This window comes from Equus przewalskii, chromosome 23 (assembly GCF_037783145.1).
Source record: "Equus przewalskii isolate Varuska chromosome 23, EquPr2, whole genome shotgun sequence".
In the NCBI taxonomy this organism is placed as follows: Eukaryota; Metazoa; Chordata; class Mammalia; order Perissodactyla; family Equidae; genus Equus; species Equus przewalskii.
The window spans coordinates 26186319-26212999 of record NC_091853.1 but is presented as its reverse complement, the minus strand read 5'-3'; the positions used below and the strand labels follow the sequence as shown (position 1 = coordinate 26212999).

Below are 26681 nucleotides of genomic sequence, written 5' to 3'. Positions count from 1 at the left end.
GCAGTGGGCCCATTCCTACTCAGGGGAGATCGGGAGGTCAGGGAGACAAAGGCACCTCTCTCACCCCAAGGAACAGACCTGAAGGAGCGGAAATGAAACTTAAAGGAGATGGGAAGCCTCTGGGTCAACCCCGGGGCTCTTTCAGTGTTAATTTAATCCTGAGTTGTGGGGCGGCAACAGCTCCTCTCAGGCCCAGCTCTCTGGAACGCTTGAATCTCTCACCCGAGGCCGAGAGGGAACTGTGTTCCAGAGACTTCTCAAGGGGGTGAGGGAGGTGGGCATGTTTCCAATTAGCCTTCTGGGGCTCAGCCCTGCCGGCCTCAACACCGGGCTGAGTTTATTTGTCTTGCTCTGTACACACTCCTCCTGCCCTCACTCCAGCTGCGGATTGGGTGGCCTCCAGGCTTGGCTTCGGGTTTCTCTTTGCGCGAGGGGGAGCCCCTAAGAGAAAATGAAGCAGCTGCTCTTTCTTGTCTAGATCTGCATGTCACCCGCTCTCTCTGTGTTCTGTCGCCCGCCTCGATTTATTTTAGTAAGGAACTTAGAAGTTTAGAAGTGACCAACATGAAGGTCAGCTTCTGAGACTGTTAATCGTGATCTTTCACTGCTGCCCAGCCTTTCACTCTGAGCAGCCCTGCCCGTGGCTTCTGCTCTTCCTGGCCCACCTCGCCGCCCTTCACCATCCTTCTGTTGACTCCTGAGCTGGGCTAACCATCCCCTGTTCCAGATCCTCAGCTCTTTGGCCCTCTTCTCTGAGTGAGAAGGTTGGCTTGAAAACAGTTTCATCCTCTTCCAGAATCCCAGGGCTGGGATTAATTTCCAGTATCCGCTAGGACCAGTGCTTCCAGGTCAGCTACATCAAAGCATACCCACTGGCTCAAGGAAAATCCTTTTCTGAAAGGTTTTCAGGGCACTAGATAACTGGTTCCACCATGCTGAGGCACCTGTGGATGGTCTGTCTTAAACGCTACCTGTGGGCACCATCTATGTTTCTTTTGTAAGACAGGTACATTCCATTTTTCTGGCTGAATATAATACATATTGTTTCAGAAACTAAGAAGAGTTCAAGGCCATGGGTATGTGTTTGGGAAGCCTTTCAAAGCCTACTTTCTTATTTTATTTAAATTTTTAATGTTTTTTATCTTTAGCTTTATTTAGGTATAATTGACAAAATAGTAAGATATTCAAAGCGCACGTTGTGATGATTTGATATATGTACATCAAGGCCTACTTTCTTGTGTTATCCATGGAAGCAATCAGCACTTGTATCAAGATTAGAAGACACAAGAGACTCTATTTCTTGAAATCTTAGACAAGTAACAAGATTTAAGGAACCCCTCCTATTAATGGGCCTTTGGGTAAAGTGGTCATTGGTTCACCCATTCTTTCATGCACGCATTCAACAAACATTCACTGAATAAGGCACAGAGGATTTAAAGATAAGATGTAGCACTTGTCTTGAAGGAGATTGTAGTCTACTGCAAGAGGGAGAAGTGCAAAGAAAGGCTATAGTAGTATATGCAAATATTACACTGTTGCTTATTTACATTTGTGGATTTTCTAGAAGATTGAACAATAGGGGAATGTGTGTATATGCATATGTGCATTTGTATGCATACACAAGGTCTCTACAGTCATTGAAACCCAACCAATTGGCTACCCTGGGCGTAAAAAACATTAGACACAAGAAAGAGAAAGTGACAAGCAGGCTTCATTGTCTTAAGGCATGCTCTGAATATGTAAGAAAGGCAACCTCTATGAAAGATCATTGGGTGGAATATTCAACAGAAAGATAAGCAGTTTGATATTCTACTGTGTTGATAACAAAGGAGAGTCAGGCCTTAGGGACGGAGCATTGACTATACAATAAAATGAGACTTTTAGCAAGGCCTGGTTCTTTCCACCAGCTGAATTTCTCTCTCTTTCTATAAGGCCACCCACCCAGCCAAACACCAGAGTCAAAGAATCATTGAATTTTATACTTGGAAGAGAGGTTGGCATGAAAAAGTGGTTGAGAGTGAATGTTCTATTGAACTAGACTATGTCTGCAGCCAAGCAAAGGGCTTAGACTCAAAGAATAAATGCCATTCACTACCCTCCTCTAGACCATGGAGTCTGTTTGGTTGGATATGTTTCCTTTAAGCTTTCAGTTTCAATTCCCAGTTCCCCTCAAGCTTTTGAATACATAGCATCTTAGGAGTCTAGTAGATAGAGAACAATTCTCTGCCTCTGGCGTATTTGCTGCCACTATTTACAGCTTTATAATAACAGGGTTTACAACATGTAGAACCTTTGGGAAGAGGATCTAGACAGCACAGGGCAGGGAGATGGCCAAGCTGACCATCTGAAAGGGGAGGGCCACTCAGATTTACCGGGAACATTGCCATGCCAAGGTGAGCCCTGCTTACCTCTGAGATATTGATCCGGCCTTCCTGGAAGGAGCAGGTGGTGGGGTCGTGAGTGCAGAGGTTGCGGTACTTGCACCAATGGCAGCGGAAGGCGCTGTTGACACAAGACAGGCACCTGCAAGGACAGAGACAGTAAGAGACAAAGAAGAGGGAGCAGAGAAGGAAGGTCAGGGTGCCAGGTAACCACCCAGGCGTCATGATGGAAGTCTGTTATCCTAGTCTCACTCCCTCGAGGGCAGATTGGTGGGGCATCCCACAGCACTGAGAATTGTAGATTCTCCATCCAAGACGTCCATGGGACCAAAAAATTGAAAAAACAACAGAGTCCAGAGTGGGAATGATGTAACTTATACAGCAGTGGTATGCTAGAGCTGGCCTATGCCAACTTGGGAGAGCTGATCATATTTTCAGGAATTTTGCAAGTGGGTTGACATCATGTTGGTAGCTTGAAATTGGCCATGGAGGGAAAATTTACACCATCGAAACTGGCAAATGCTACATACTAGGTATTTTCCAATTGCTTGTAGTTAAATCAACATACCACCATTTAAATGACAAAATAGCCAAGAGAGCACAGGGATACAAATTGGACAGATCTCATTCCAGTCTTGCCTCTGCCACTGCTACAGGGATCACCCTGAGTACGTCATTTTACCTTCTAAACCAGAATGTCTTCATCTGTCTGAAATAAAACTTTCCTCTCTACTCCACTTTAGCATCAAACGAGATAATGTATAGGAAATGGTTTTGAAAAGCACAATGCTAAATGTGAGTATTATTTTCAAGTGCTTCAATTACCTGTTATTTCAAGCTCTTAAATTATACTTGAGTGTTAATAATTGGTTCATATCACCTGTCTTACTGGGCTTTGGGGGAGGAAACAGCATTAAATGGCAACTTTGTCTCACCATCCAAGTAGCCAGGCATATGTAGCAATAGGCTATGTGTGTGGCTCATGCTTTTCTTGCCAGGACGAGCGTTTCTTTCCCTCTGGTTTCACCTGGAAAACCAGGTGTGTATTATTTCGGCTCTCTGTGTGTGATCAGATCATTATAATGGAAATGGGTTTTGTAGGTGGGGTTGGTCTTCTTGCTGCTTGCCAGCTCCCCTGGTTTAGCCTCTCACAACTAGATCGACCTGAAAGGGTCAGGGCCAGGTCTGCAATTTGGCGCCACCTAGTGGAGACTCTGATTACCTTTGGGCGGATGGGGCTGGATCCAAGGATCACCGGCTAATTATGCCACAGTGTATTGGGTGCATCAGCCCATTGACACTTCATCTTTCCCACGCTGATCATTTTTGTTCCCTTCTGGGTATCTCCAAAGTTATTTCATTTCTGAGCTTTGGCCAAATTGATTGGTTCTTGCTAACTTATGATTCAGCAAGTAAGTAATAAAAATAGATTGAGGATGATAAGATGGGGTTCGAGAACTGGCTCTTCCACTGGTTAACTTTGTGACTGTTGTAGCACTTATCCTCTGTGGGCCTCAGTTTACCATATTAAAAAGAGCGGATTCAACTCGATTCTGTGACTTTTAACTATGAATGCCAGAAGTACAGAGGGTAAGATAGATAGTGTTTGGCAATAAAACGGAATTTTTTTCTGCTAAAATCTGCTGCCTATGACAGCATCTCTGTTGCCATAACAATCCATGGTTGAAAGTGGTGACATTACAACAATGGATCCCATCACTACTGTTGGAGTTTGAGAAGGAGGTTGGGAGGTTCTCTCTCCAAGATGCTTGCATTTCCCAAAACAGGGTTCGCTGAGATTAGAATGCAGCGATTAGTGGGCAGTTTTCTCCATTTCAGCTTCAGCCACATATTGCTATGTCCTAGCTCCCTCAGGCCATTTTCACCATTCGTTCTGTATTTCTCAGCACATCTAATGATTTGTCCCAGTGGGGCTCAGCTTTGTCTCCTTCCTTAACTACGGTGGAGACCCAGAACTCCAGCAGATGATGCTAATCATGAAAATCAGGATCAGAGACGGGGAGACTAAGGAATACTGACTCATCTGTCTATTTTAATGGCTAAAGATTCCTTTACAGCTGCAAACAGACCCTCTCCCCACATGGATTACTGAGCCCATTGTGCCCAAAGCCTGGACCCTACAGACTTGATGCCGTTGGAGTTTTGCCTATTACATAAACCTTAGATTGTTCCTATTCTGGACAATGCGAAGGATGGGTCCATAGAATATTCCTGGTTACTGCTCCCTCGGCGATGGAGCTATTGCTTGATCTCCCTCCTTGTGAATGCCTGGGGTCATAGGTCCTGTGGCCCTCATGTGGCCCTATTATAGAGACTTGCGCTTCCCTCTTTCCCAGTCAAACAGTGCATGAGTTTCCAGATGGGATGGAAGGAGTCTAGGTTTCTCTTCCAGAGAGGATCAGCAGAAACTTAGTATGAGTCTCTCTCACCCCTCCTCTTGGCTCTGCTTGTTACTTGTGAAATGCTCCCAGCTTCCTGCACAGCTGTAGGATCTTACAGCTTGTGGGCACCCATTGGTAAACATTCTGCTGCTGGAGATGGCTGGTGAGGCCAGCTGGGTTGGACTTAAGCCCCTCTGGAGGCTGGTGGTTTGGTCTGGTTTCCCCTTCCTCCTCAAAAAGTTGAAGGCTGGGTTTGGAACATGGCAGAGTTAGGGCCTGATGGTCCCATCCTAGCCTGGTCCTTTCATTGCATGCTGGGTGACGCTCCTACCCCCATCCCTGCCCTCCTCTGTGGGGGAGCTGTGTCCAGAGCTGACTCTCTCATCTCTGAGTCCCTCCTCATTTGGTCATGGATGAGGTGTCTAAACTCCACTCGCTGTCAATCTCTATGTTCAAAGCCACCACCAACTAGTCTAAAATGGAGCACTTTGCTTATGGTTCCTAGGTCATGCCCTTTGTCGTTACTTCAAACCCTCTTTTTACTGTCTTAGCCTAAGAGTTGAGGGTAGGTGTGTTGGGAACGGGTGAGCAAGTCAGACTGAATGGGATCTGAGGCTGTGGAGAATGAATGCCATTCAGTTTAATAAAACTGAGTATATGGAACAGAACCGAAAAGTGACATTCATGAAGAGCTTCCTCTGTTCCAGACCATGTGCCAGGCCCCACAGGGAGACTAAAGTGAAAACAACATGATTCCTGTCCTAAAAGAGCTTAGAGAAACCCCACACCCGCATCCAGACCCAGGGCAGGACTTGCGGATAAGTGCTTACAGTTGGTGGGCGCTACAGTTGTAGAACTTGAACTCGGTGCTGACAAATATCTTCCCCGTCTCCTTGGATCTCAGCTGCAGCTCTAGCCCAAACCAGTCTGGAAACAAGAAGAAAAAAAAGGAGAGGGTGTGACGACCCGGACACCCAGGGGAAAGCCTGACGGTTCTCCACTCCAGTGCTCTCTTGGGGCACAGACGACAGATGGAAACACCCTGAATCCTCTCCTCCCCAGAGAGTCCCTTTTGTTCTGCTGATTGCCAGCCCAGCACCGAGACCCAGACACCCCCATAGCCCCTAGGGAAGAAGTAATGAATCAGATCCCACACAGCCCCTTCCCCTTGTCAGGCATGTTCAGTGATTGAAAGACTTTCAGAAATACTAGGCCAGACCCCTCAAGCCCCCAGTTCTGTGGAGAGGACCCCACTGAAAACCATTGGCTGAAGCCACTGCCATTCCTAGAAGGGAAGAGAAGTCTGGAAAAACTCTTTGCAGCCTTAACCCAAATGGTAGCAAGGGATTTCCTTCCTCCTGAATTTTGCTTTGGGGCGAGATGGTTTGCTTTAAGTTATATAAACCCATATTAGTGTCTGGCATAAGGTGACTTGGTCTGGTAACTTCTGTGCTGGGACTTGCCACCCCCATCTCCTGTGTCCTCTAGTCTTAGCCATCCTGGTAGGGCAGCCCCTAGCATTTGCCTCTCATGGCAGACACTTCTTACCTTGATCCAGAGGGATGATAGGGACATCCTTGGGCCCAGGTGATATGCAGATGACCTGGCTCCCGGACACCTGGCCCTCCACCTCTGTCAGGTTCCCAAAGGCACAGGCGATGCCCGCAGACAGATCGGGAGCATCACTCACAAGCAGGCTGAGCTGTGGGAGGATCAAAGGTTTGATGCTAAAGGAAGAGCCCTCGAGGCTCAGGAGACCTGTGTCTCAAGCCTGGCCCTGCCCTTACCTGCTTGCTCATACATCTTCCCTGACCTCATCTATAAGGAAGGACGTTGATGTAGGTGATCTTCTGGCTTTGACACTGAACCATTACAGTAGTGTTGCCAGGGGTGCGCAGGGTCAATGGTCTTTATTAATATTATTATGAACTTATTTTTCAGTCTTGTTCAGCATCAGAAAGCTCTGGGGGAAAGAGGAGGGGTGCTAGGGGAAATGTACCAAAATCCATCTCAGATCCTGCTCATTTTGACATGAAACCATGCAAACTTGAAAGCAAGTTGTGAGCTGAGCCCTTCACAAATAAGCCTTAGCCTTGGCCCATGGCAGAACAAGTATCACGGCTGCAGGTTTACCAGTTCGCCAGGTTGGTGGAATACAGCTAGCTCTTCACCCTGGCTGTTGTTTAGGGGCTGCTCATCAAGGTGATGGGTTTCCTAGAGTTTCTGCCTCTCCGTCCCTCCCTGGCCCTCTGCTCCTTGACAGCTCCCCTGGAGTAGGGCATTCGCTTCACAGGGCGCCTAAGTGGACACCCATGGCTTGGATGATGTCTGCTGTTACCTATGAGTCCCAGCAATCTAGGCCAGTAGTTTCCAGCCTTTTCAAGTTTGAACACCCTCCTTTGAATGGGAAAAATATCACAGATTGTCAGAAGAATATGTTGATTGAGAAACTATTTAATGGCAAAATGCTGCTCTGAATTCAGTGGAAATGAATTTGTACTCAATTACTACAATACAGCACCTAAGCGGTATTAAAAACTAGAGGTAGGAGATGTGACTGGCTCCCTCTGGCAGTAGGGTGCGCCCAGAAAGGTTGATGGTGACAACACCCCTGTGGCCTCCACATTGGGAGCCATGCTGTAGGTGGGTCTCCCTTTGTCTTCCTACCAACACCCAGTGGTATTTATTGCACTGGCTTTCTCAGTCACAATGGGCATCACCTAGCCTCGCCATACATTTGTTTGCAGCTGAATCTCTGCCCCAGTTTCGTTTCCATGGGGCTGAGAGACTTAGGTACAAACTCCGCTGTTTGTTCCCTCAGCTCCGTGGGAGCCAAAACCTCCCGGTGGGGATGAATGAATGGAAATCTTGGAAGGTTCATTAACTAATTAACATTCGTGAATGCTCATAAAACCTTCAGAATAAAATAATCATGCAGGGCCTGAGGACATGAAATATTTTGGGCTACACCTCGACAGGTGGTTAAAGGCTATTTTATTCTCTTTAATATTCTCTTTAAGCACACATCAACTGTGAATTGTCTCAGTCTCTCTGTCTTTCTCTCTGTCTCTCCGTCTGTCTGCCTCCCTCTCTCACACACACACACAAAGGCAACTCTCAGGTTTCTGTGAGAGCATGTATCAAATGGAGGATTATAAATATAGCATATACCAAAAGACGTGTTATTTGGCATGGGATTGCATTATGTTGCAGATGTTTGTGACTAAATGCAAAACCTAGATTTACAAAACAGGTCAATAGTGAATGAATTTGCAAGGAGTATGGAGAATGACTGTGCCATTTACAGTAGGAGTTACCATAGGTTTTCTACAAATATAAAGTTTCCTTGGAGCATTTAAAGTAGGATCTATCTACAGATAACCTGTGCAAGTGTTAAAGGAACACACTCACACATGTACCACCCCCAGCCCCCCACCATGCCTCTGAGGAGTTACTTACCAGCCGGCTGTGCTCAGACACTGAGATGCTGCTGGGATGCACCTCGAGGCTCATGCACTGGCTGATGCTGGCAGCAAATCGATTAGGTTCCCAGGCCCGTTGGCACTTGTCCCTGCGGGAGCACCTGCCATAAACACAGATTCGCAAGAGGTCAGGCCTCTGAGACCCATCTGTTTGGCTCCATTGTCCCCTTGGGGTAAGTAAGAGGGGTTTGCTGCTTTGAGGCCTGTGGCTTGTTTTCTCATTACGACTTTCACTTATCCCAGAGGGCCTGGGTGACTCTTAGATGGTCTCTACTGCAGTTAAAGACAGACTAAGAGGAAGTGGGATTAACCCCCAATATGAGATGGGAGAGATGTGGTTTAGACATAAAGAATACCTCTTGATAGATAGAGTCTTTATGGGATGCCCAACGATGGAGGGAGGCAAGTTTGGGGAACCCAAAATAACATACAAGAGGCTAAGAACATGAACTTTGGGGCCAGGCTGCCGGGGTTCTAACCATAGATCTATTGCCTGCTAGCTGTGGCCTCTTGCGCAAGTTGCTTAATCTCGCCATGCCTCAGTTTCCCCGACTGTAAAATGGTGAGCATAATGATAATACTCTACCACATAGGGTTGGTGTAAGGATTAAATGAGTTAGTGCTTAGAAAATGGCCTGTTAGCCTTTAAAATAACAATATTAATGATGACGATTATTAACATTATTATTCTCCTCCAGAGAGATTCAAAAATCTGAACAGCGTCTTAGCTGGGTGGAACAGCGTGCCTGTGATTCTGTGGCTGGATTAATGGCTCTTTGAAGGCAGGGACCATGTTTTATTCATTGAGATATTCTACCTGTCACATGGTATATTTTAAATAAATGTTTGTGGTGTGAAATAATGCCTGGAGACAGAGACAGACAAGGAGTCGCAGCCAGGGTTGCCTCTGTCAGAAAGCTTGTGTGGCCGTTTCTCCTGACAGCTTCATCTCTGGCTCTAGGCTCCTCTGCCCATGGTGGCAGCTGGGCATGGTGACACCTGCATGCGGGAGCGTCTGGTTGCCACCTATGTCACACAGGAACACGCTCCAGGGCCGGTGCTTCTCCAAACCAAATAGCCACCCGACACAACAAGATTGCACAGTCAGGCAGTGATTCCCATCGGGACTCCCCTCAGGCCCCGCCCCCTCTTCCTTTCCAGGCACATAATGGATCTAAATATGAATGCTGTCAAAGGAAAGAATTATTGAGGTTTAAGTGAATCCTTAAGATAGCTCTAAAGTGAGCTCTTGACTGGAGCCTTTATCTCATTGACTCACTGAAATGGCTCTTTTTTATCATACTATTTATGGCAACAGCCCTAACAGAGATAAATAGCCTTGGAGACAATAACACACTTGCAAGAGCAAGGCATACAGAAGAGACAGGAAGGTTTCAAATCCCCCCAGACCCACAGGCTCTTTAGCAATCTCCCTCAGCCCTCTGCTTCCATTAAAGTCCAGCATGTGGGCCCAGGAGCCGGAGGTGAGCCCATCAATTCAGTCCCCTTACCAAGGGGAGCTGGTGGTGGCAGGTGGGCAGGCATTGTGGGAGGGGCTGGTGAAGAAGAGAATGGCCAGAAGAGGAGAAACCTCCGGGTAGAGATAGGAGAAAGCTTGTTCCTCAGGCATTCTTGGCAGGCAGAGTAGCTAGAAGGAGAGGTGTGCCCTGGTAGGTAGGAGGGATTCTCTTACGATAGGGGAGGAGTTCAGAGGACACAGGACATCTGAGACTATCCTGGTGTGGCTCTGTCATTCTAGGAGCCACAGCTGACCCAGACCAGGAGGACGACAGGAGTGGTCTAGGGCCACCAGGAGACCCGGGGCATTGTGGGTAGATTTGTAGGCACTCACTGGTACAAATTGGGGAATGCGATGTCCTTGCTGTTGAATAAATGATAATCCTCATCTATAATTTTGGTGTGTTCTACATGTGAGAAGTGCCCCTGGCACAGAAGCTGGGAGGCCAGGGTAGGAAGGCGCAGGGGAGGGGGTGGGTGGACATGCCCTCTGCACAGTGAGAGGCAGGTAGCCCAGGACACTGTGCACGGAGCTGGGGGTGGCTGTCAGGTTCTTTGGAGGAAGAAATCCTCTTGAGGAGAGAGCCTGCTGGCTGGCACGTCAGCCTCACTGAAGGGAACCCATTTTTAGGCACCTTTGCCATTCCTGGGGCACCACAGGGGTGGCATCAGCATCTTTACTACTTGTCAGACCTGAATGGTGACTCATGGACGGGGTTTCCGGTTAGAGCATTATTTTGCAAAACTTTTTGAGGAGTCTCTTACCTCTACACCCAAGCAGAGAACCCAGCATTTGTGGCTCAAATCCAGTCCGGATTTTGCATCTGTGAGGGGCCTGCTTCCCTCCCTCCCTCCATCGCCCTCCCAACACCTGCTGCAGAGGCTGGAAGCCAAGAGCTATTGTGCGGGGACCCTGAACTCTGGCCCTCCGCCTCCGCCTCCACCCCAAACCCGGCACATTTCATGGAGATGCTTTGCTGGCTGGCACGGAGCCATGGAGTTTCCAACTCCATTGGGGAACAGAACTCCTAGCCAGCACCCGCCTTTCGAGTTTTCACCCTTTTCTCTCCCTCTGGGACTCTTCGAATTAGGAAATTTAAGTGTAATTTTGCATTTCTATTGAGCTGGTATTCAATGGCTGGGATGTATCTGAAAAAGGATGTGAGGCCAGTTGGAGTGAGATGCGGACTTCTTGGAATCATGAATTAATGAGGCCAGAAGGGTCCTCCCAAGGGTTCAGAGTCCATAATAATTATTTTGATTTGTGTAGCCTATTCTGGGCTTCCTTATTGCCAAAGCATTTATTATTTCATTTAATCTTCACAGTTCACCTGCGAGGGAGGCATGATCTCTATTTGGCAATAGGGAAATGGAGGCCCAGAGTCGTTAGTGGACCACCCAGGGTCACACAGCAGCTAACTGGAGCCCCATCCTCCCAACTCTAGTGCACTGCCATCTGCATGCTCGTGGCAGGGTGCACTGAGGAGGTTCCCGGGGAACCTAGAGACTACAGCTTTCTGGTGAGTTCTTCTAACACCGCTACCCTTCCCAGGACTGACAAGGTACAGCCTTCAGAGCAGCTGGGAGGGCAGAATTTGGAAGTGAAATGAGACAGGAGCAAAGGCCCCGCACTTGGAAAGCAGGCCCAGCCATGCCTCTTCCCCTTCCTGCCCTCAGCACTCCCACCTTGATTAGAATTACCGCTCAGAAGAGGGAAATTCCTCTCTCCCTGCAAATCGATGTCATGTCCCTCATCAACACTGCCAGGAAAGTACCTTGTCTTCTGCAGTCCAGGCCCTTTTCCAGAACGTCCCAAACTTACATGTTGTGCAGGGCACACCAGCCACAGTGAGGGTCCCCCGAGCTCAGGCACTCCCCGCAAGTCGTATACTGTTCACACGATTCCACGGGGACCCTGGTGATCTGGTGGAGGGAAGAAAGAGAGCAAGGTTAGACCAGGTAGGGGTGCCTTGCAGATGTGTCTTTGGACTCATCTACATCCACCTACACTTGCACTGTTACTGCCCCTAAAGAGGTGACACTGGGGGTAAAGCGGTGGCCTCAATACTCTCCTCTGTTTGCTTGGCACATGGCAGGGACAACTAAGCAGAATGTGTTTCTGAGGTGCCAGGCCCAAGGCTTCCTGCCTTCAGCAGAGGCGGAAGCAAATCCTCCAGTCTCTCTGCCTGCACCAAAGTCCCCGAGTGCTGGGCATGCTCAGGACAAGGGCTGAAAAATCATTAACACCGTTGAAAGGCTATGGAGTGCCACCGACTCATCTCTGAAGAGCTTTCAGCTGGGCTTGGGCTGAGACAGGCTGCCTGCACAGAAAACATTTAAAAAGGGAGAGAAGGAGAAACTTTTCCTATCAAGTAATATTCATCGTATGCCACAGTCTCTTTACGGCCAACCAAACATACCACCTGGATCCAATTACCCCATTCTCTGATGGCTGCATTCAGTTTCTCTAGTAAATCTCCCATCCTTTGAAAAGTCCGGCTAAATGGGAACATCCACAGGGATGAGCTGTCTGTCTGATTACGTCTTGCTGGGGAAAGAGGGAATTTGCAGATCAAGCCCCTGCCCCCCCAGGGAATACAGTCCCTGCAAATTCCTCCTGGCTTCCTGGTGGGGCCCTGTGGGGACTTGAGCCTGGCCTGTCTGGACATTACGCACCTCTTTCTGCCCAGCATGTGTGATATTAAGGCCAGGCAAGGGGGTCGAAAGATTGAAGTCTTCCATTTGATATGTCCTAGGTATCTGTGGCTGGCTGGGGCAGGAGGCTGCTGGGCTGCAAAAACATTTGCTGGGCTGGGATTGGGTTCTCATTTGCTAGGGCGTAGAGGTCCCCCACCTACTGTATGTGTGAACTCAAGTGAAAACACAACCTGTGGCCCAGCAGCACAGTGTTCTGCCTTTGGCAGGGGGACAAAGGACCTGATGGAGACGCCTTCACGGCATCCTCCTGAGAGGCTCGGGATGGAGTCTAACACTGCTCATCCAGCAAATGCTTATCAGATGTCACTAGGCGGAGGCTCGGGTGCTACATGATAGAGAAACAGCAGCAAACAAGACACAGATCCTGCCCCTGCAGAGCACACAGTCCAGTGGGAGTTGGTAATTACAAACCGAGAGCTGCTTCACGTTGTGCACAATGCTCCACACTGTGCTGATGGGATGGGTATGTGCCTGGGGGGCCTTGGGAGCTTAGAGGAAGGATGCCCAATACAACCAGCCTGGAGGAAGGGGTGAGCAGAGTAAGGGTGGGTCAGGGTAAGAGTGGACCTGATGCAGAGACCCGGAAGGGCATTCCAAGCTGAGAGATTACCATGAGCAAAAGTAAGTACGGATAATGGGGCTGGCCCCGTGGCCGAGTGGTTAAGTTCGCGCGCTCCGCTGCAGGCGGCCCAGTGTTTCGTTGGTTCGAATCCTGGGCGCGGACATGGCACTGCTCATCAAACCACGCTGAGGCAGCGTCCCACATGCCACAACTAGAAGGACCCACAACGAAGAATATACAACTATGTACTGGGGGGCTTTGGGGAGAAAAAGGAAAAAAAAAAAAATCTTTAAAAAAAAAAAAAGTAAGTACGGATAAGTTCAGTATGACTCAAGTGTAGGGTGTACACTGGGTGAGGTGAGGTGGGATATAAGCAAGGGCCAGATGATGAAAGGTCTGCGTACCAGCCAGGAGCCTTCCTTTTCTCTATTGGGTGCCCCTTCCCCATTCTTAGCACCTCATAACTCTTAACATTCCCTAGTAGAAGGCTTTTCTGTAGGTAAGTGACATGATGAGCTTGAAGCATCCCTAACTTCCCTTTAATCATAAAAATATGAAATGCAGGAAGGATAAGTGTAAAATCTTGCAATGTGTAATAGAGCCAAGGGTTTGAGTGGACTCTATGTCTGATGTGACCTGACAGAGTGAGGTAATAGCTAAAGGGCTGCACAAATAGACATAACGTCAGGATGGAGAGAGGCTACCCACACTGGGGAGTTCCCAGCTCAGGTCTCTGCAACCTGCCCCGAGAGGGGTGTTCAACCAGAGATTCTCTCCAGAAGGGTGGTCACAATGGGGTGGGACCAAGATGTGGCATCTGAGGTACAGCTGATGGACTTGGGATGTTTATGTAGCTCAAAGAAGACGAATCTGGAGGTAGCCACGGAGGTTGTTTTCCAATGTTCGAAGGTCAGCAGCGTGGCTGCAATAAGACTCACGGGTGGAAAGTTTCAGGGAAGCTCAACAGAAATAAGTCAAGGTTGTCCAATAATGCAACAGACCTCGCTTCCGGACGGAACCCCCATCAGCGGGATGCATAAGCAGAGTCAGAGTGACATGTGTCTGGGAGGCTCTGGCAGGTATTTCTGCCCTCAGAAGAAGCCTGCATTTGTCCTTCTAGTTCTGACCTTCAGGATTCTATTTCCCACAGTTTACCTAACTCCTCCCTGAGCCTGTGTATGATTGCTGTCCTGAACAACTAGTACAGTTGAAAGATAACATCCAGCCATCACCACCAGCCATTGCTATCACATCGCCTTAGGAACAACTCCTGACCCCTGACTCATGGCCTGTGGGCACCTTTCTGACAGGTGCCTGCCAGACACTCACCTAGTGTGCCTCTCCTGGGCCTGGGCCTCTCAGCCCTTCAGGATATCTGTGACCCCGGCCAACGGGTTGGCTTCCGCTGGCCCCCTCCAACCCACCCTCCGAGGCCGGAGAGCAGCGGCCCAGTGCCCGGCCTCCCTTTCTTGGGTTTCGGGCTCCCTGTGAGTGATGTCTGCATCTGGCTGGAAATTAAAACAACTGTCTGCATTGCATTCGGCCCGTCTGTCAAAACACAGCCCGGCTCTCAGCAGCTGGGAAAGGGGGCCCTGAATGGGAGCAGTGTCTCCAGCAACAAAGCCCACTTTCACGCCAAGTGCCACGGAGATAGTGAGAACCCTGTTCTTCTCCAAACATGAAACCAATAGCACAACTATTTTTCCTGTTTCCTGGGCCCTCCTGGTGGGAATTTTTTTTTTTTTTTTTTAACGCACAGAGTTGAAGAGCAAAGTGAAACAGGAAACTTATGGGGGGGGGGGTGGTCTAAAACTTGAATTATTCTCTCTTCAAAAATCGAATAGCCATATACAAACCAGAGGAAAGAAATGTCACAGGGACTGGGAGCAGACCTTCAAGGTCAGCTGCTTCCATGGGCCCTCTGTCTTTCCTATATTCATTCATCAACCAATATTCATTGATCACATCCCACACACAGGCCAGCGTTAGGCACTTCAGGAGAATAAAAACAACAGTGGCATTAGAACAGCCATCACCTTCAAGTTGGAAACAGACCGACAATAAAAACAAGAAAGTGACGTGTGCTCTAAGAGAGGTATTGAAAGAGGGCCGAGGGAATTCAGAGCAACCAGAAAATACTTTTACGTCTGCACTGTTCAGGGTGATCGCCACCAGCCCTTGTGGCCATGAGCATTTGCAATGTGGCTAGTCCCAACTGAGATGTGCTGTAAGGACACAGTACACACTGGATTTTGAAGATTTAGGATGGAGAAAAAGAATGTAAAATATCACAGTAATAATTCTTTATTGATACGTTGAAAAGATAAAAATCTAGCAAATATTAGGTTAAGTAAAATCTCTTATTAATTTCAATGTTTTCTTCTTACTTTTTACAATATGGCTGCTAGAAAAGGTAGAATTACTCATGTAGCCCGCATTTGCGGCTCACGTTTTCTTTCTATGAGAGAGCCCTGCTCTAGATGGGAGCAAGAAGAAGGCTTTGTGAGAGATATGGCATGTGTCTCGGTCTTCAAGGGTGAATAATATTTACACAGATGAAGAGCATTCCGGGTGGAAAGAACCACATGAGCAAACAGAAGAAAGCAGAGTTTCTTTAGAAAACTTTGCATGAAGGCAAGGGAGTGATGGCTATAAATCTAGAAAGGCAGGTTTGGCTTAACTTGTGAAGGATCAAGACCATAGAGCTGGAATATGTGAAATCTCTAAGCTCTCCAGGCTGTCACTCTTTGGCCAAAAGAATGTCCTCCATAAACAGTGGCCCTGTGGTTCTCAAGGAGCAATGGCTCTCAAAGCATGGTCCTCAAACCAGCACCCTTGGCAGTACCAGTGAGCTTATGAGACATGAAAATCCAGAGTCCACTGAGTCAGAAACTCTGGGATGGGGCCCTGGAAATGGTTCTACCAAGCTCTCCAGCTGATTCTGAGGCGCATTTGAGAACCAGTGATACAGACGACCTCCTTGGGAAGTCTTTTTAAAAGTCAGGTCCTAGGACCAGGAAGAAATGGAATAAAATTTCTGCCTTGGGGCTATGGAAGGAACTAGACTGACTTTGGGGGAGGAGAGTAGGGGGACATACTTTGGGGACTGCTTTATGCCCAGGAGAAATTGGTTCTAATAATTCTGAGTCTATGAAGGCATGAAAGGACCACATTCAAGTCTCCAGAGTCAGGGGCCATATGACTCTGCACCCCAGGTGACAGGCGGGCCCTTGCTCTAGGACCTGGTGGGGTGGAGTGGGATGGGGTGGGGATGAGAGCTGTCTCGGGAAGCTGGAGAAGGAAAAAGAGCTTTCTCCTGGAGAGTGTCCACCGCGTCAGGCAGCACTCTGTCAGGGCTGACTCAGAGTTTAATGGGACACTCCATGGCGCTTTAATTAGAGTTGTTTATTACGATTGCATTTTAATTATGCCTGAGGCTCTCCCACCCCCTCCACTCTGAGTGCTGGGATCTGAGGGTGGCTGGGTTGGCAAACGAGTGTGGTGATGAGAAGTCAACAGTCGCGGATGCCCTGCTCCTGCCTCCCTCCACCGCCTTCTCCCTAGGACCATGGAGCTGCTACTGACTAGATTCCACCCTCATGCTCTGCATTCTTTTCTGCTTGGTCTTATGTCTTGTAATTATGCATCTAATGAATATAACTGTCCTATTAAGTCATTTACTAAGGAATACTCTTAATTAAAGGTGACTCATACTGCCTTCTTGGCTCCTCTGTCCCCGGGGCCCCGCGTCTCTAGTGCCTTCCTTGGCCTGATTCAGTGGAGTTGGAGATTTACGTGGGAAGGGCTCAGCAGGGGTGTGCAGAGTTTGAGGAGGTTCTCCCCTCCACCCACTCTCTCTTCTTTCAGCACATAGGGTAGCCCACAGGGCATGAGTCCCAGCACAGTGAGGGACAGGATATCAAGTTATTCTTGGTTGTGGGTACAAGACCACATTCCTGAAGATCTTGAAGAACACGGCAGTCCTGTAGGGTTTTGGCCATCCAGAGTGAGGCCAGGAAAGGCTCTGTGGCCCTGGTAGTTACTATTATCCTGGACAGTGGCCCTGGACAGTTACTATCATCAGATGCAAACCCATCACTCTCCAGACAGAAGAGTTCCCCAATGGTGGAGTGAGGAACAGGAGTCCTTTGGCAAGTGAACTTGGGGGCAGAGAATCAATGATACATCTCTGCTACCCTGTGTGGACACCTGGCAGGAGCAATATGGTTCTGAGAACCTGGAGGGGTCTACCAGAGAAACACTTGAGTTGCAAGCAGAACAAACATAGGATTCTGACAATGGATTGTGTCTGGGTCCCATGCAGTCCTTAAACATTTACTGAGCATTTACGTTGTGTTAAGCTCTCTGTTAGGCATTGGGGTACATTCTCTGCCCTCTTGGAGCCCATGATTTGGTTGAGGACAAAACCAAGGAAAGAGGTTATGTCAATACAGTGGGATGGATGCCACAGTAGAGGTATAATCAAGAGACAGTCGTGGCTGAAAGGACAGAGAGCACAGGTTCGCCTCAGGGGGCTTCAAGGGGTCTGTAGGATTCCTTTGCAATTGTGCAAGAGACAGACACAGAGAGAGGGAAGGAATAAGGGAAAGCTGTTCCCCAGACTGGCGGGGTCCCTCAGGGACTGAGCATTTAATCCCCTGCTTCCCTGGAATCTACTCCCCCCCTGCCAGATGGTACACCTGTCCCCACACGTGTCCCTTGCCTCCTGACACAAGGAAAGATACAGAGGCCTTCTCAGTGGCTGAGAGCCAGGTGGCGGGGGGTGGGAGGTGACACACACAGCCCGGTTGGAGCATGCAGTTGGCCTGATCAACAGCCTTCTGGTTCCCAGGGCCTGGGGCAAAGCACACAGCAGCTGAAACACAGCTGGCTCCCCAAACCTCTTTCCTCTCCTTTACACCTTCTCTTGGTGGTCTCTCTCTACCAGCCCACCTTGGAGTCTGTAGGGTCTCAGACCCACTTTCTCCTCTTTCCTCCAGTCCAAACCTCTTCTCAAGGAAAGCTCTGACACTCATTTACAAACATAGCTAAGGACAGACTGAAGGGAGGCCCTGCTGGGGCTGGTGTGTGGACTGAGATCCGTGGCACAATCACAATACTGAGAGGGCTTTAGCATTTTCCAAGTGCTTTCACACACGTTATCACATTTGGCCTGCACAACTCCTCAGGGAGAAGGAGAGGATAGATATTGTTATTTATTATGAGTTCCATTTGATCCACCAGAAATAATGGCCCCCAAAGGGCTGACTTAACCCTGGGCTTGGTCTCCCAGTGAGCAGTGAAATGGCCAGCTGAAGGAGAGTCCTCCATTGCCCGTGATGGGGACATACTTTTCAGGGATCTTTCTGAGGGTGAGGAGAGAGAGGAGGTTCAGGGGGTAGTCCAGGAGACAGAGGCTGAGGCCAGACCAGAGCAGGGTTCAGGAGGCAGGAAGCAACCTGAGGGCAGGTGAGGTTTTTGTTTCTCTGACTCCACAGCTCTTAGGAGCTTGCTGGTACCCAGCAGTTACTGGAGGCAACGGATGGATGGGTGGAGTCTCTCTTCACAGGCTTACCCCAAATCTTATCAGCCCTGTGGTGAACAGGTGCAGTCAGTTTTGAGAAGTCTGAGAGATTAGGGCTCTGTCCTTCCCTTTACACTCGATGGAGCCGGGGTTCAGAGTCCTCACAGGAAGAGGAACACGGGCAGATGGACACGGAGGCCAAGTCCAGCCCCAGCCCTGGTCTGAATCTCTCAGGCACTGAAGCCAAAGTGGACCCTCCAGGGACGTGCCAGGCTCCCCTGGCTCCTGACATGCCTTGTACTATATCCCCTTTGGCTCAGCAAATCTCCATGGAAAAATACCCACATTCTCTCTTCTGTCCTTTACAGGGAAAGAGCTGATGGACTACTGGACACCTGAAGCAGCACGTTAATCTAAATCTCTCTTGCTATGAATGGGTAGGGGTTGAGGCAGTGATGAGATCTCCTTCTTGGATCTGCTCCCCAGGGATTGAAGGGGAGGGCGAGTGATGGGGACGAGGTCTCCTGCTGATGGCTGGTATGTTCCAGGCTGGCACTACCTCACTCTGAGCTGGGCAGTTGACTGAGTTTGTTGAACGGAATGGAGCAGAAGGAACACTAATAATAATAGCGGCCATCTATCTAGCACCTTCTGGTGCTTTGTATATACTTGTGTATATTACAATATACTTTGTGTATATTCCCTCATTTAATCCCTAGGCCAACCTTGCAGGGGAGGTATTTTTAGGCCCACTTTACTTATTAGAAAGCTGAATCTCAGGTTAAATAACCTGCCCAAGGTCACATGCCTTACAGGTGGCAGAAACAGAACGGAAGTCCAGGTTTGTCGGACTCCCAGGTTGAGGTGGTGAGGTGGAGACAGAGGGAGCACTGAAGAAGGAAGGCCCCCGCTCCTGGGGGGGTCAGGGTCACCGTTCTTTCTGCTAGACACCAGGTGCCAGCCGCAGTGCCTGGGCAGCTGTTGGACCCTGAAACTATGTTCAGCTGCCTGACCACTGCCTACCTCTCACCTAATTTACTCTCTTGTTTACTCATGGCGATTCAGCTGGTGAATCCGGAGCCAGACAACAAAAGGGCTGACAGCAGAGGGGCAAGAGGGAGAAGGTTGGTCAGGGTGGAAGACCCCCTGCCAGACTTTTTTTAAGCCAGCCAGGAACAGAACACAGTGGAAGCGGCTCCGAGCAGGTTCCACAGTTTCCATCCTGAGCCTCCAGGATGTCATGGAGCCCTCAGTGAGCACAGCTGGGATAGTGGAGGGGCACTGGCTTTGTGTCCTGGTCTTGCCAGTTGTGAGCTGTGCAGCCTTGGGCAAGCCGGTTAACCCCTTCAAGCCTCCATTTTTTTAATCTTTAAAATAGAGACAACAATACCTGTCTCACTCATCTCACCTGCTAATTAGGGAGCAGAGCACCTCCGAGCTCACATTTTCATCTTCGGTCTTCCCTAAGAATCAACTTCCCAGTAATTAATGTGAAGAACTCATTATTGTTTGTTCCCAGTGTTAGATCCAGTTCTTTAAAAATCAATAGGGGTGTGTGAGATCCGCTTAAATGCTCATAAAGTAAACACCAACCCAGCCCCCTGCCCATCTTCTGAGCAGTGAAAGTCACATGATCGATATCATTAAGAAAAGGGAGGCACAACCCCCCAGAAAACCAGCTGGAGGTTCTGGAGCCTGTGACTGCAACTAAAGCAACATGCCACCTCCTGACCAGAAGTTGACCCTGGGGCTGTCTCCTAAAGAAGTCCTGACTAACTGGGGACCTGAGGGCAGACTGGAGTTCAAAGAGAAAATCTATTTTTAATGACTTGGGGGAGAACAGTGGAGTGGCGGAGTAATTCGGAGTAATTAAAGCTATCTATCACTCAAAGAGTGGAATCCAAAGTTGGTGGAACTTTTCAATGACATTTTTTCCTCCTCATTCAGAAAACCCAGCAGAGGGTCAAGCAGGAGTCAGAGGAGAGAGGACAACGGGAAAAGAAACTTCTGGCCCCAAACAGTGGAATTCATCCTGCTGATGAATGCTATGACAATGGCTCCTCCTGAATTCTTTTTTCAGGTAGAGGCCACATTTTGGACTGGTTAAGAACGTGGACTTGGAAGGAGACAGTCCTCAGTTTCAAATCCAGCCCCTATGCTTATCAGCTATGCTACCTTTCGTAAGTTGTCAGACCTCTTTGAGCTTCAGTTTCCTCCTCTGTAAAAAGGTGACAACAATGATATCAACTTCACAAGGTTGTTTTGAGGCTTCAGTGACATCTGTACACAAAGAACCTTGCACACAGTTGGTGCTTAATAGTGGTAGCTGTCATGCTCTGTCTCTTTATGCGGACCCCACTGAAGGTGGCAGTGTTTGCACGGGAAAGCTGCAGAGGGCCCTTGCCCAGGCTCTGCGCTTGTGTGTTGGGTGACCTTGAGCAAGCCACCTAGCCTCTTTGGGCTGAGACTGCTGATCTATCATACAGGGAGAATTATGTCTGCCCTGTTCATGAAGAGGAGCACGGCTGCTCAAACTATTGTCCTTAGTAATGACATAATCCCTCCTGGAGGCCGAAGTGCCCTGAAACTCGGGGTCCTTGGCTGAAAGAAACCAAATTAAGCTTAGTCTCCTAAGGATGAAGGTAAAACTTCAGTAAGGAAAAAGTATAAAGAGGATAGGAAACCGAATAGGCAACGCAGATATTCTAAATACCATACCAGATTTTCTCAGACAGGACTCCTGTGCCAGAAATGCTAGAGAGGTTGAAGTAGGGCCCTTTCTAGTTCTGTTTTTTGGAAGGATCTACAAAGAAGCAGAGATGCTGATACTATGTTGTCTCCATGACAACCGTGGATTTATTCAGTTAGGGAAAGCAGGTGGGATAGGAAATGGGGGATGAGAGGATTTGGGAAATAGGGCCTAAGAAATAACTCAAACAGACCTCTCACCTGGGAACCAGATGCATGGGATTAGCCAGGTCCCACAAAGCTCCCTATAGAGTCAACATCCAGTCTTCTGCCCAGGAGGGGGAAAGTGATGATGCAGGGGATGGAGCAACAAGGCAGTGAAGTCCCTTTACCCACCATTCCCATTCATTCATTCCACACTTCCATCTTCCAGTGAGGCTCCTGGATGCACAGAGCCCAAATCTAGCCTTACCACATGGAGCTTGGTTTTATCCAAGAGCTGAGTATCTGCCCAATAGATCTTGATCTCTGGGCCCTACCCCTTCAACTTCTGGTCCCCTGAGCTTCCACTCACCAGGAGAGCTTGGAGGTCCAGTTAATCCCAAATTCTCTTTGAAGCATCCATGGCCCATAAGCTTAGGAAGGTGAGGTTTGGGGTAGGAATCATCAGGGCCTAAGGAGAGGCTGGTCAGAGATCTGGGGTAAGAACACCTTTGTTGCTGTCTAGGTAGAAGCTGGAGGTTAACTTTAGTGTTGTTTGAGATGAGGACTCAGGGCATCCTTCTATAAGAGGGAAAGTGGGGCCTTAGGACACCACTGTTCCTGAAGGGAACCACAGGGGCAGAGTTCCTGGTATGGCCTCCCAACTAAGCTCAGGTTTCGGCTTCCTGGTGCCAGACTGCACTTCACACTCTGATGTTGGCACTCACAGTTATTGATATAAGCTTGGAGGTTCTCAGGGGCTCCTTGTGTGCGAATTTTCCATGTTTGATACCTTCCCTGGAATCTGCTTCTGGGGTTATAAAGGGTTGACGTCCTCAGGTCATCTTGCTATAGGGAGAGCAATCCTACCAAATGATACAAGATGCAACTGGATTTGGTCAAGGCCAACAGCCCAAGTCCTTCTTCAGTGCACCCCAGTAAACAGCTGTGTGCCTAAGAAAGAACTGAGCCGGCTCAGCTTTGAAATAGGCACTAGATCTGAGATGGGCCTCCACCTCTGTGCCTAAGCTGTCATATAATCTGGAGTAGGCAAGAAGCCACTGGAGCCTCATGTTGTGAAACAGAATTTTGGTTTCCAGTGGACCCCATGGAGTGCATCTTCTCAACCATCACTCAACTTTCCTTTCTAACCATCTGAGACAGGGCCATCTTGTCCTTGACACATTGGAGCTGAAAATATTCTCTCTTATTTTTCTTAGTATGCTAACTGGGTAACCCTTGTGAAGGACTGAGCAGTTTCTGGTCACCTACAGCTTCCTAGGACAAGTTCGTAGGTGAGTGGATGAGAGTGTGTGTCTGTGTGTGTGTTTGTAAGAGAGGGAGAGAGAGAGTATATAAAACTATGTGTTAAATCTCTGCCTAAGGGAAAAAAGAGAGTCTCCTACACTTACATTAAAAATTTTTAATTCCCTTTTTATATAGAGCTCATTTATTCATTCATGTCATTCATTCATTCATGCAGCCTTGGCAAGGTGGTGATGTGCAAGGCAGGAAGGCTCCCATGCTTGGCGGTCCTGTACCTCTGCACTGCTTTGGGAACCTGTGTAGACTGGTCAATTGGAAAAAGAGGTTGCCACCTTCCTTGGGGTCTGCATAAAGAGACGGCGCATGAGAGCTACCACTATTAAGCACCAACTGTGTGCAAGGTTCTTTGTGTACAGATGCCACTGAAGCCTCAAAACAACCTTGTGAAGTTGATATCATTGTTTTCACCTTTTTACAGAGGAGGGAACTGAAGCTCAAAGAGGTCTGACAACTTACTAAATGTAGTTTAGCTGAGGCAGGAATGACTGCACAGCCACAGTACTCTGGACCCGGGGGGCTAGTCAGTATGGGCTGATTGGCCCAGCTTTGTGAATCTGCATTGATGTAGACTTGATTTATAACTGAGTAGACCTGAATATGGTTGAAACACACTTTGTACACATAATTTGTTCATTTGTTTGTTTATTCATTCATTCACTCATTCATCAGTCCATCCAGGTATGAATCCTTCATTCATTCATCTATTCACTTACTCAACAGACCAGGTATGAAGTCTTGTCCTGTGGTGGCCCAAATGGTGTTAGTCCCAGTCCTACAGCACCCCCAAGAAGCATACCCTCTCGTGGGTAAGCTAGCAAGTGAAAAATGTCACACAACAGTTTCCAAGCTGGGACGATTACTTCTAGCTGAGGGGACCAGCAAAGTGTCATCGTTGTGGCAGGCCTTGAAAATTTGGTGACATTTTGATCAGGAGGCACGGAGGAAGGACATTCTGTGAGGGGAGAAGGACAGGAGCACAGAACAGTGTGAGCAGGAGCAGAGAGAATTCCAGAATGGGCATGGACCAGGGCAGGTTTTCTGAGAAGAAAAGTGGTTTGAGGGTACATCACCGAAGGCCAGGGTGCTGGAAACAGAACAGAACGGAGGAAAAGGAGAAGTTCTGCATCTCTTCTTTCATGATGCGCCCCAAGTCTGTCCCCATCATTGTACTCCTGCGGCCCCCCTCCGCCTGCCCCAGCTGTAAGCATGTCCTCACAGCAGGATGGTGGCTGATGGCCTCACTGGGCTCCCTTCTAGTCTTTCCACACTAGATGTGTTCTGCACACCCTCATTCTTCCTTTTCTGCAGGAAGGTTGAAGGCGTAAGGGCGAGGGCATGGGCCCAGAGTCAGACTTCCTGGGTCAAACCCCAGCCCCTTGGCTTATGAAATGTGTGACCTTGGGCATGCTCCTCAGTTCTAAGCCTCATTTGCTGATTTGCAGATGACGATAATAGCACATGCTTATATGAGACTTCCTATCTGCAGATGAGGAAGAAACAGAGGCACAGAAGTCTCAGTGAATCGTTGAAAGTCACACAGCCAGTAAGTCATAGAGCTGGGATTCGGACCTAGACAGGTTGGCTGCAGAACTCAGAACTCAGGCTCTTAAGTTCTACACAAAATTGCCTTTTAGGCATGAGGGATGGCACGGGGTTAGAAAATGCTTAGCTTAGTGCCTGGAATGTAGCTGTTAGTTATTATTAATAAATATGGTTAAGCACCTGCTACATATTCTGCACAGGCATGAAGTCCAAAGGGTGAACAGACATGAACAGACATGGCCCTGATCCCAAAGTACTCATAGTGTTGTCAGGAAGACAGACAAACTTCCCAGATTCTAATGAAATATTAGTGCTATGGTTGAGACGTGGTACAGCTATAAGAGCAAAGGGGAAGGGCAGATCAGGGAAGGCTTCCAAGAGGCAGTGTTTAGCAATGATGGCCTCAGCCAAAAAGCCAAAGTAACACCACCCCCCACCCCCACTGAAAAACAAGAAGAAAAAAACTGCCTCTGGATGAAGTCTATAATCTAAACGCCCCAGTCTGATGCTTCCCCATCCAGGCTGACATTTCCACTCTAGACTCCTCCTGTTTGCATGTACCCTGCTCACGGCAGGCCGGCCCGCACCATGCTCTGCACAGTCCTGCCTCCTTGGCTTTGCTGGCACATTCCTGCTGATGAGAACATCCTCACCTATCCTGCCTGAGTGCAAATCCTGGGGCTCTCCTTCCTCCGTGAACCCTTCCTTGACCAACCTCTGTGACCCCTCTCTCCAAATCTAGAATCCGACCCCCCCGCCCAATCGCCAGGACTCTAACACACTTTTAAAAGTCTTCTTAGGTCTCTATCTTAGGTTACTCACACAGCTCTGCTTTTTATTTCTTCATATGAGATATCCCAGTATGCTCCAACTTCAGTTTCTTACACAAAATAGGTCTATAAATACCTGCTGAGAAGCTAATCGCACTTGCCCAGTGATCCAGGTTTTATTTTAAGCTCCTTAAGTAAATGTACTAAGAACGATGCGAAGAAGTTTCTCGAGGTGTGGCTGAGGCCCCTGGCATTCTGCTGGGATCCATGAGGTGACGTGAGGGATTTTTGCTTTTTTTTTTTTTTTAAAACAATGTTGATAACTCGGCAGAAGTGCATGGTATCACAGAAAGGACACAACTGTTCATGTCAGGTGAACTTGGCTCAGCCTCACCAAGCACTCAACTGTGCTGGGTAAACCACTTAACCTCTCTGAGCCTCAGTTTCCACATTTGTAAACATTATTGGATGTCAAAATTAAAGAAACCACGAGGCACCAAGATACAATGAATGCTGCATGCTAAAGCGAGGTGGTGGACTATCATGCAAGTTTTCAGAGCAGATTCTCTCTCTTTTTTTTTTTTTGAGGAAGATTAGCCCTGAGCTAACATCTGCCTCCAATCCTGTTTTTGCTGAGGAAGACTGGCCCTGAGGTAACATTTGTGCCTGTCTTCCTCTACTTTATATGTGGGATACCTGCCACAGCATGGCTTGACAAGCAGTGTGTAGGTCCGCACCCGGGATCCAAACCAGCGAACCCTGGGCCGCCAAAGCAGAATGTGCGAACTTAACTGCTGCACCACCAGGCTGACCCCCAGAGCAGATATTAAGATCATGATTCTTCTGCCCTTTACTCTGGGTCCCCTGACCCAGATCAATGCAATGAAAGGGGTGAAGGAATGAAAAGGAGGGGATTTGGTGAGATGTTTGTAGGAAGCCCTTGGAGCACTGTAACCTAGCCCCCCTTCAACAGGACCACTTGGAAAGCTTGAGATGCATGCCCTGGACTGTAGGGGACAGAGACAGGAAAATCCAGAAGGCAGGAAATCCAGAGGGTAGGCTGGCCAGCTCTTAGGGGACAGAGTGAAGGCAGAGCCTTGGAAAGTCACTAAGCCCCTCCGTGTGATGGTGGCAGGCCGAGGATGTATGAGTGCTTCCTTGCATCAGATCCAGATGTGGACACCTCAGCAAGGATAGCTGGCCTGGCAGCATTTTAAGACCTCTCTGACAGGACCCCCTGGAGGTGAGATTGGGACCCTACTGTGAGTGTCTATGGGAGGGAAGTGCTGGATATCGGGGCCGAGGGGAGAGTGACAGGACAAGAGGAAGCACTGCCTGCCTGATGGGACCTGCAGCGAGAGAAGCTGGGACCTGCAGAGGCCCACAGAGGGCCCAGCCCTGAAAGAGTCAGAAACGGCAACTAGCTCAGAGAGCATGAGGCCATCTTGTGACGATTCCAGTTCAAGTGAGAAAGGACCTCTCTGACCCTTTCTCTGAAGGGGTCAGTTGTTACAGCTCGAGTGGAGGAAGATAAGCGAGAAAAGAGAAGAACCAGGCCTCCCTCCCC

General features: G+C 48.6%; 1 protein-coding gene across 2 annotated transcripts in view; it reads right to left on the bottom strand.

The window, feature by feature from the left end:
- Positions 1-26681, bottom strand: part of PLXNA2 (plexin A2) — a 213034-nt gene that overhangs the window by 67091 nt on the left and 119262 nt on the right. For both annotated transcript variants that reach the window (XM_070591167.1, XM_070591168.1), the window contains 5 exons: positions 11606-11706; positions 8243-8366; positions 6332-6485; positions 5614-5710; positions 2409-2523 (listed from right to left, as the gene is read on the bottom strand). In XM_070591167.1, the coding sequence (XP_070447268.1) occupies positions 2409-2523; positions 5614-5710; positions 6332-6485; positions 8243-8366; positions 11606-11706 (591 nt within the window). The remainder of the gene's footprint in view (positions 1-2408; positions 2524-5613; positions 5711-6331; positions 6486-8242; positions 8367-11605; positions 11707-26681) is intronic.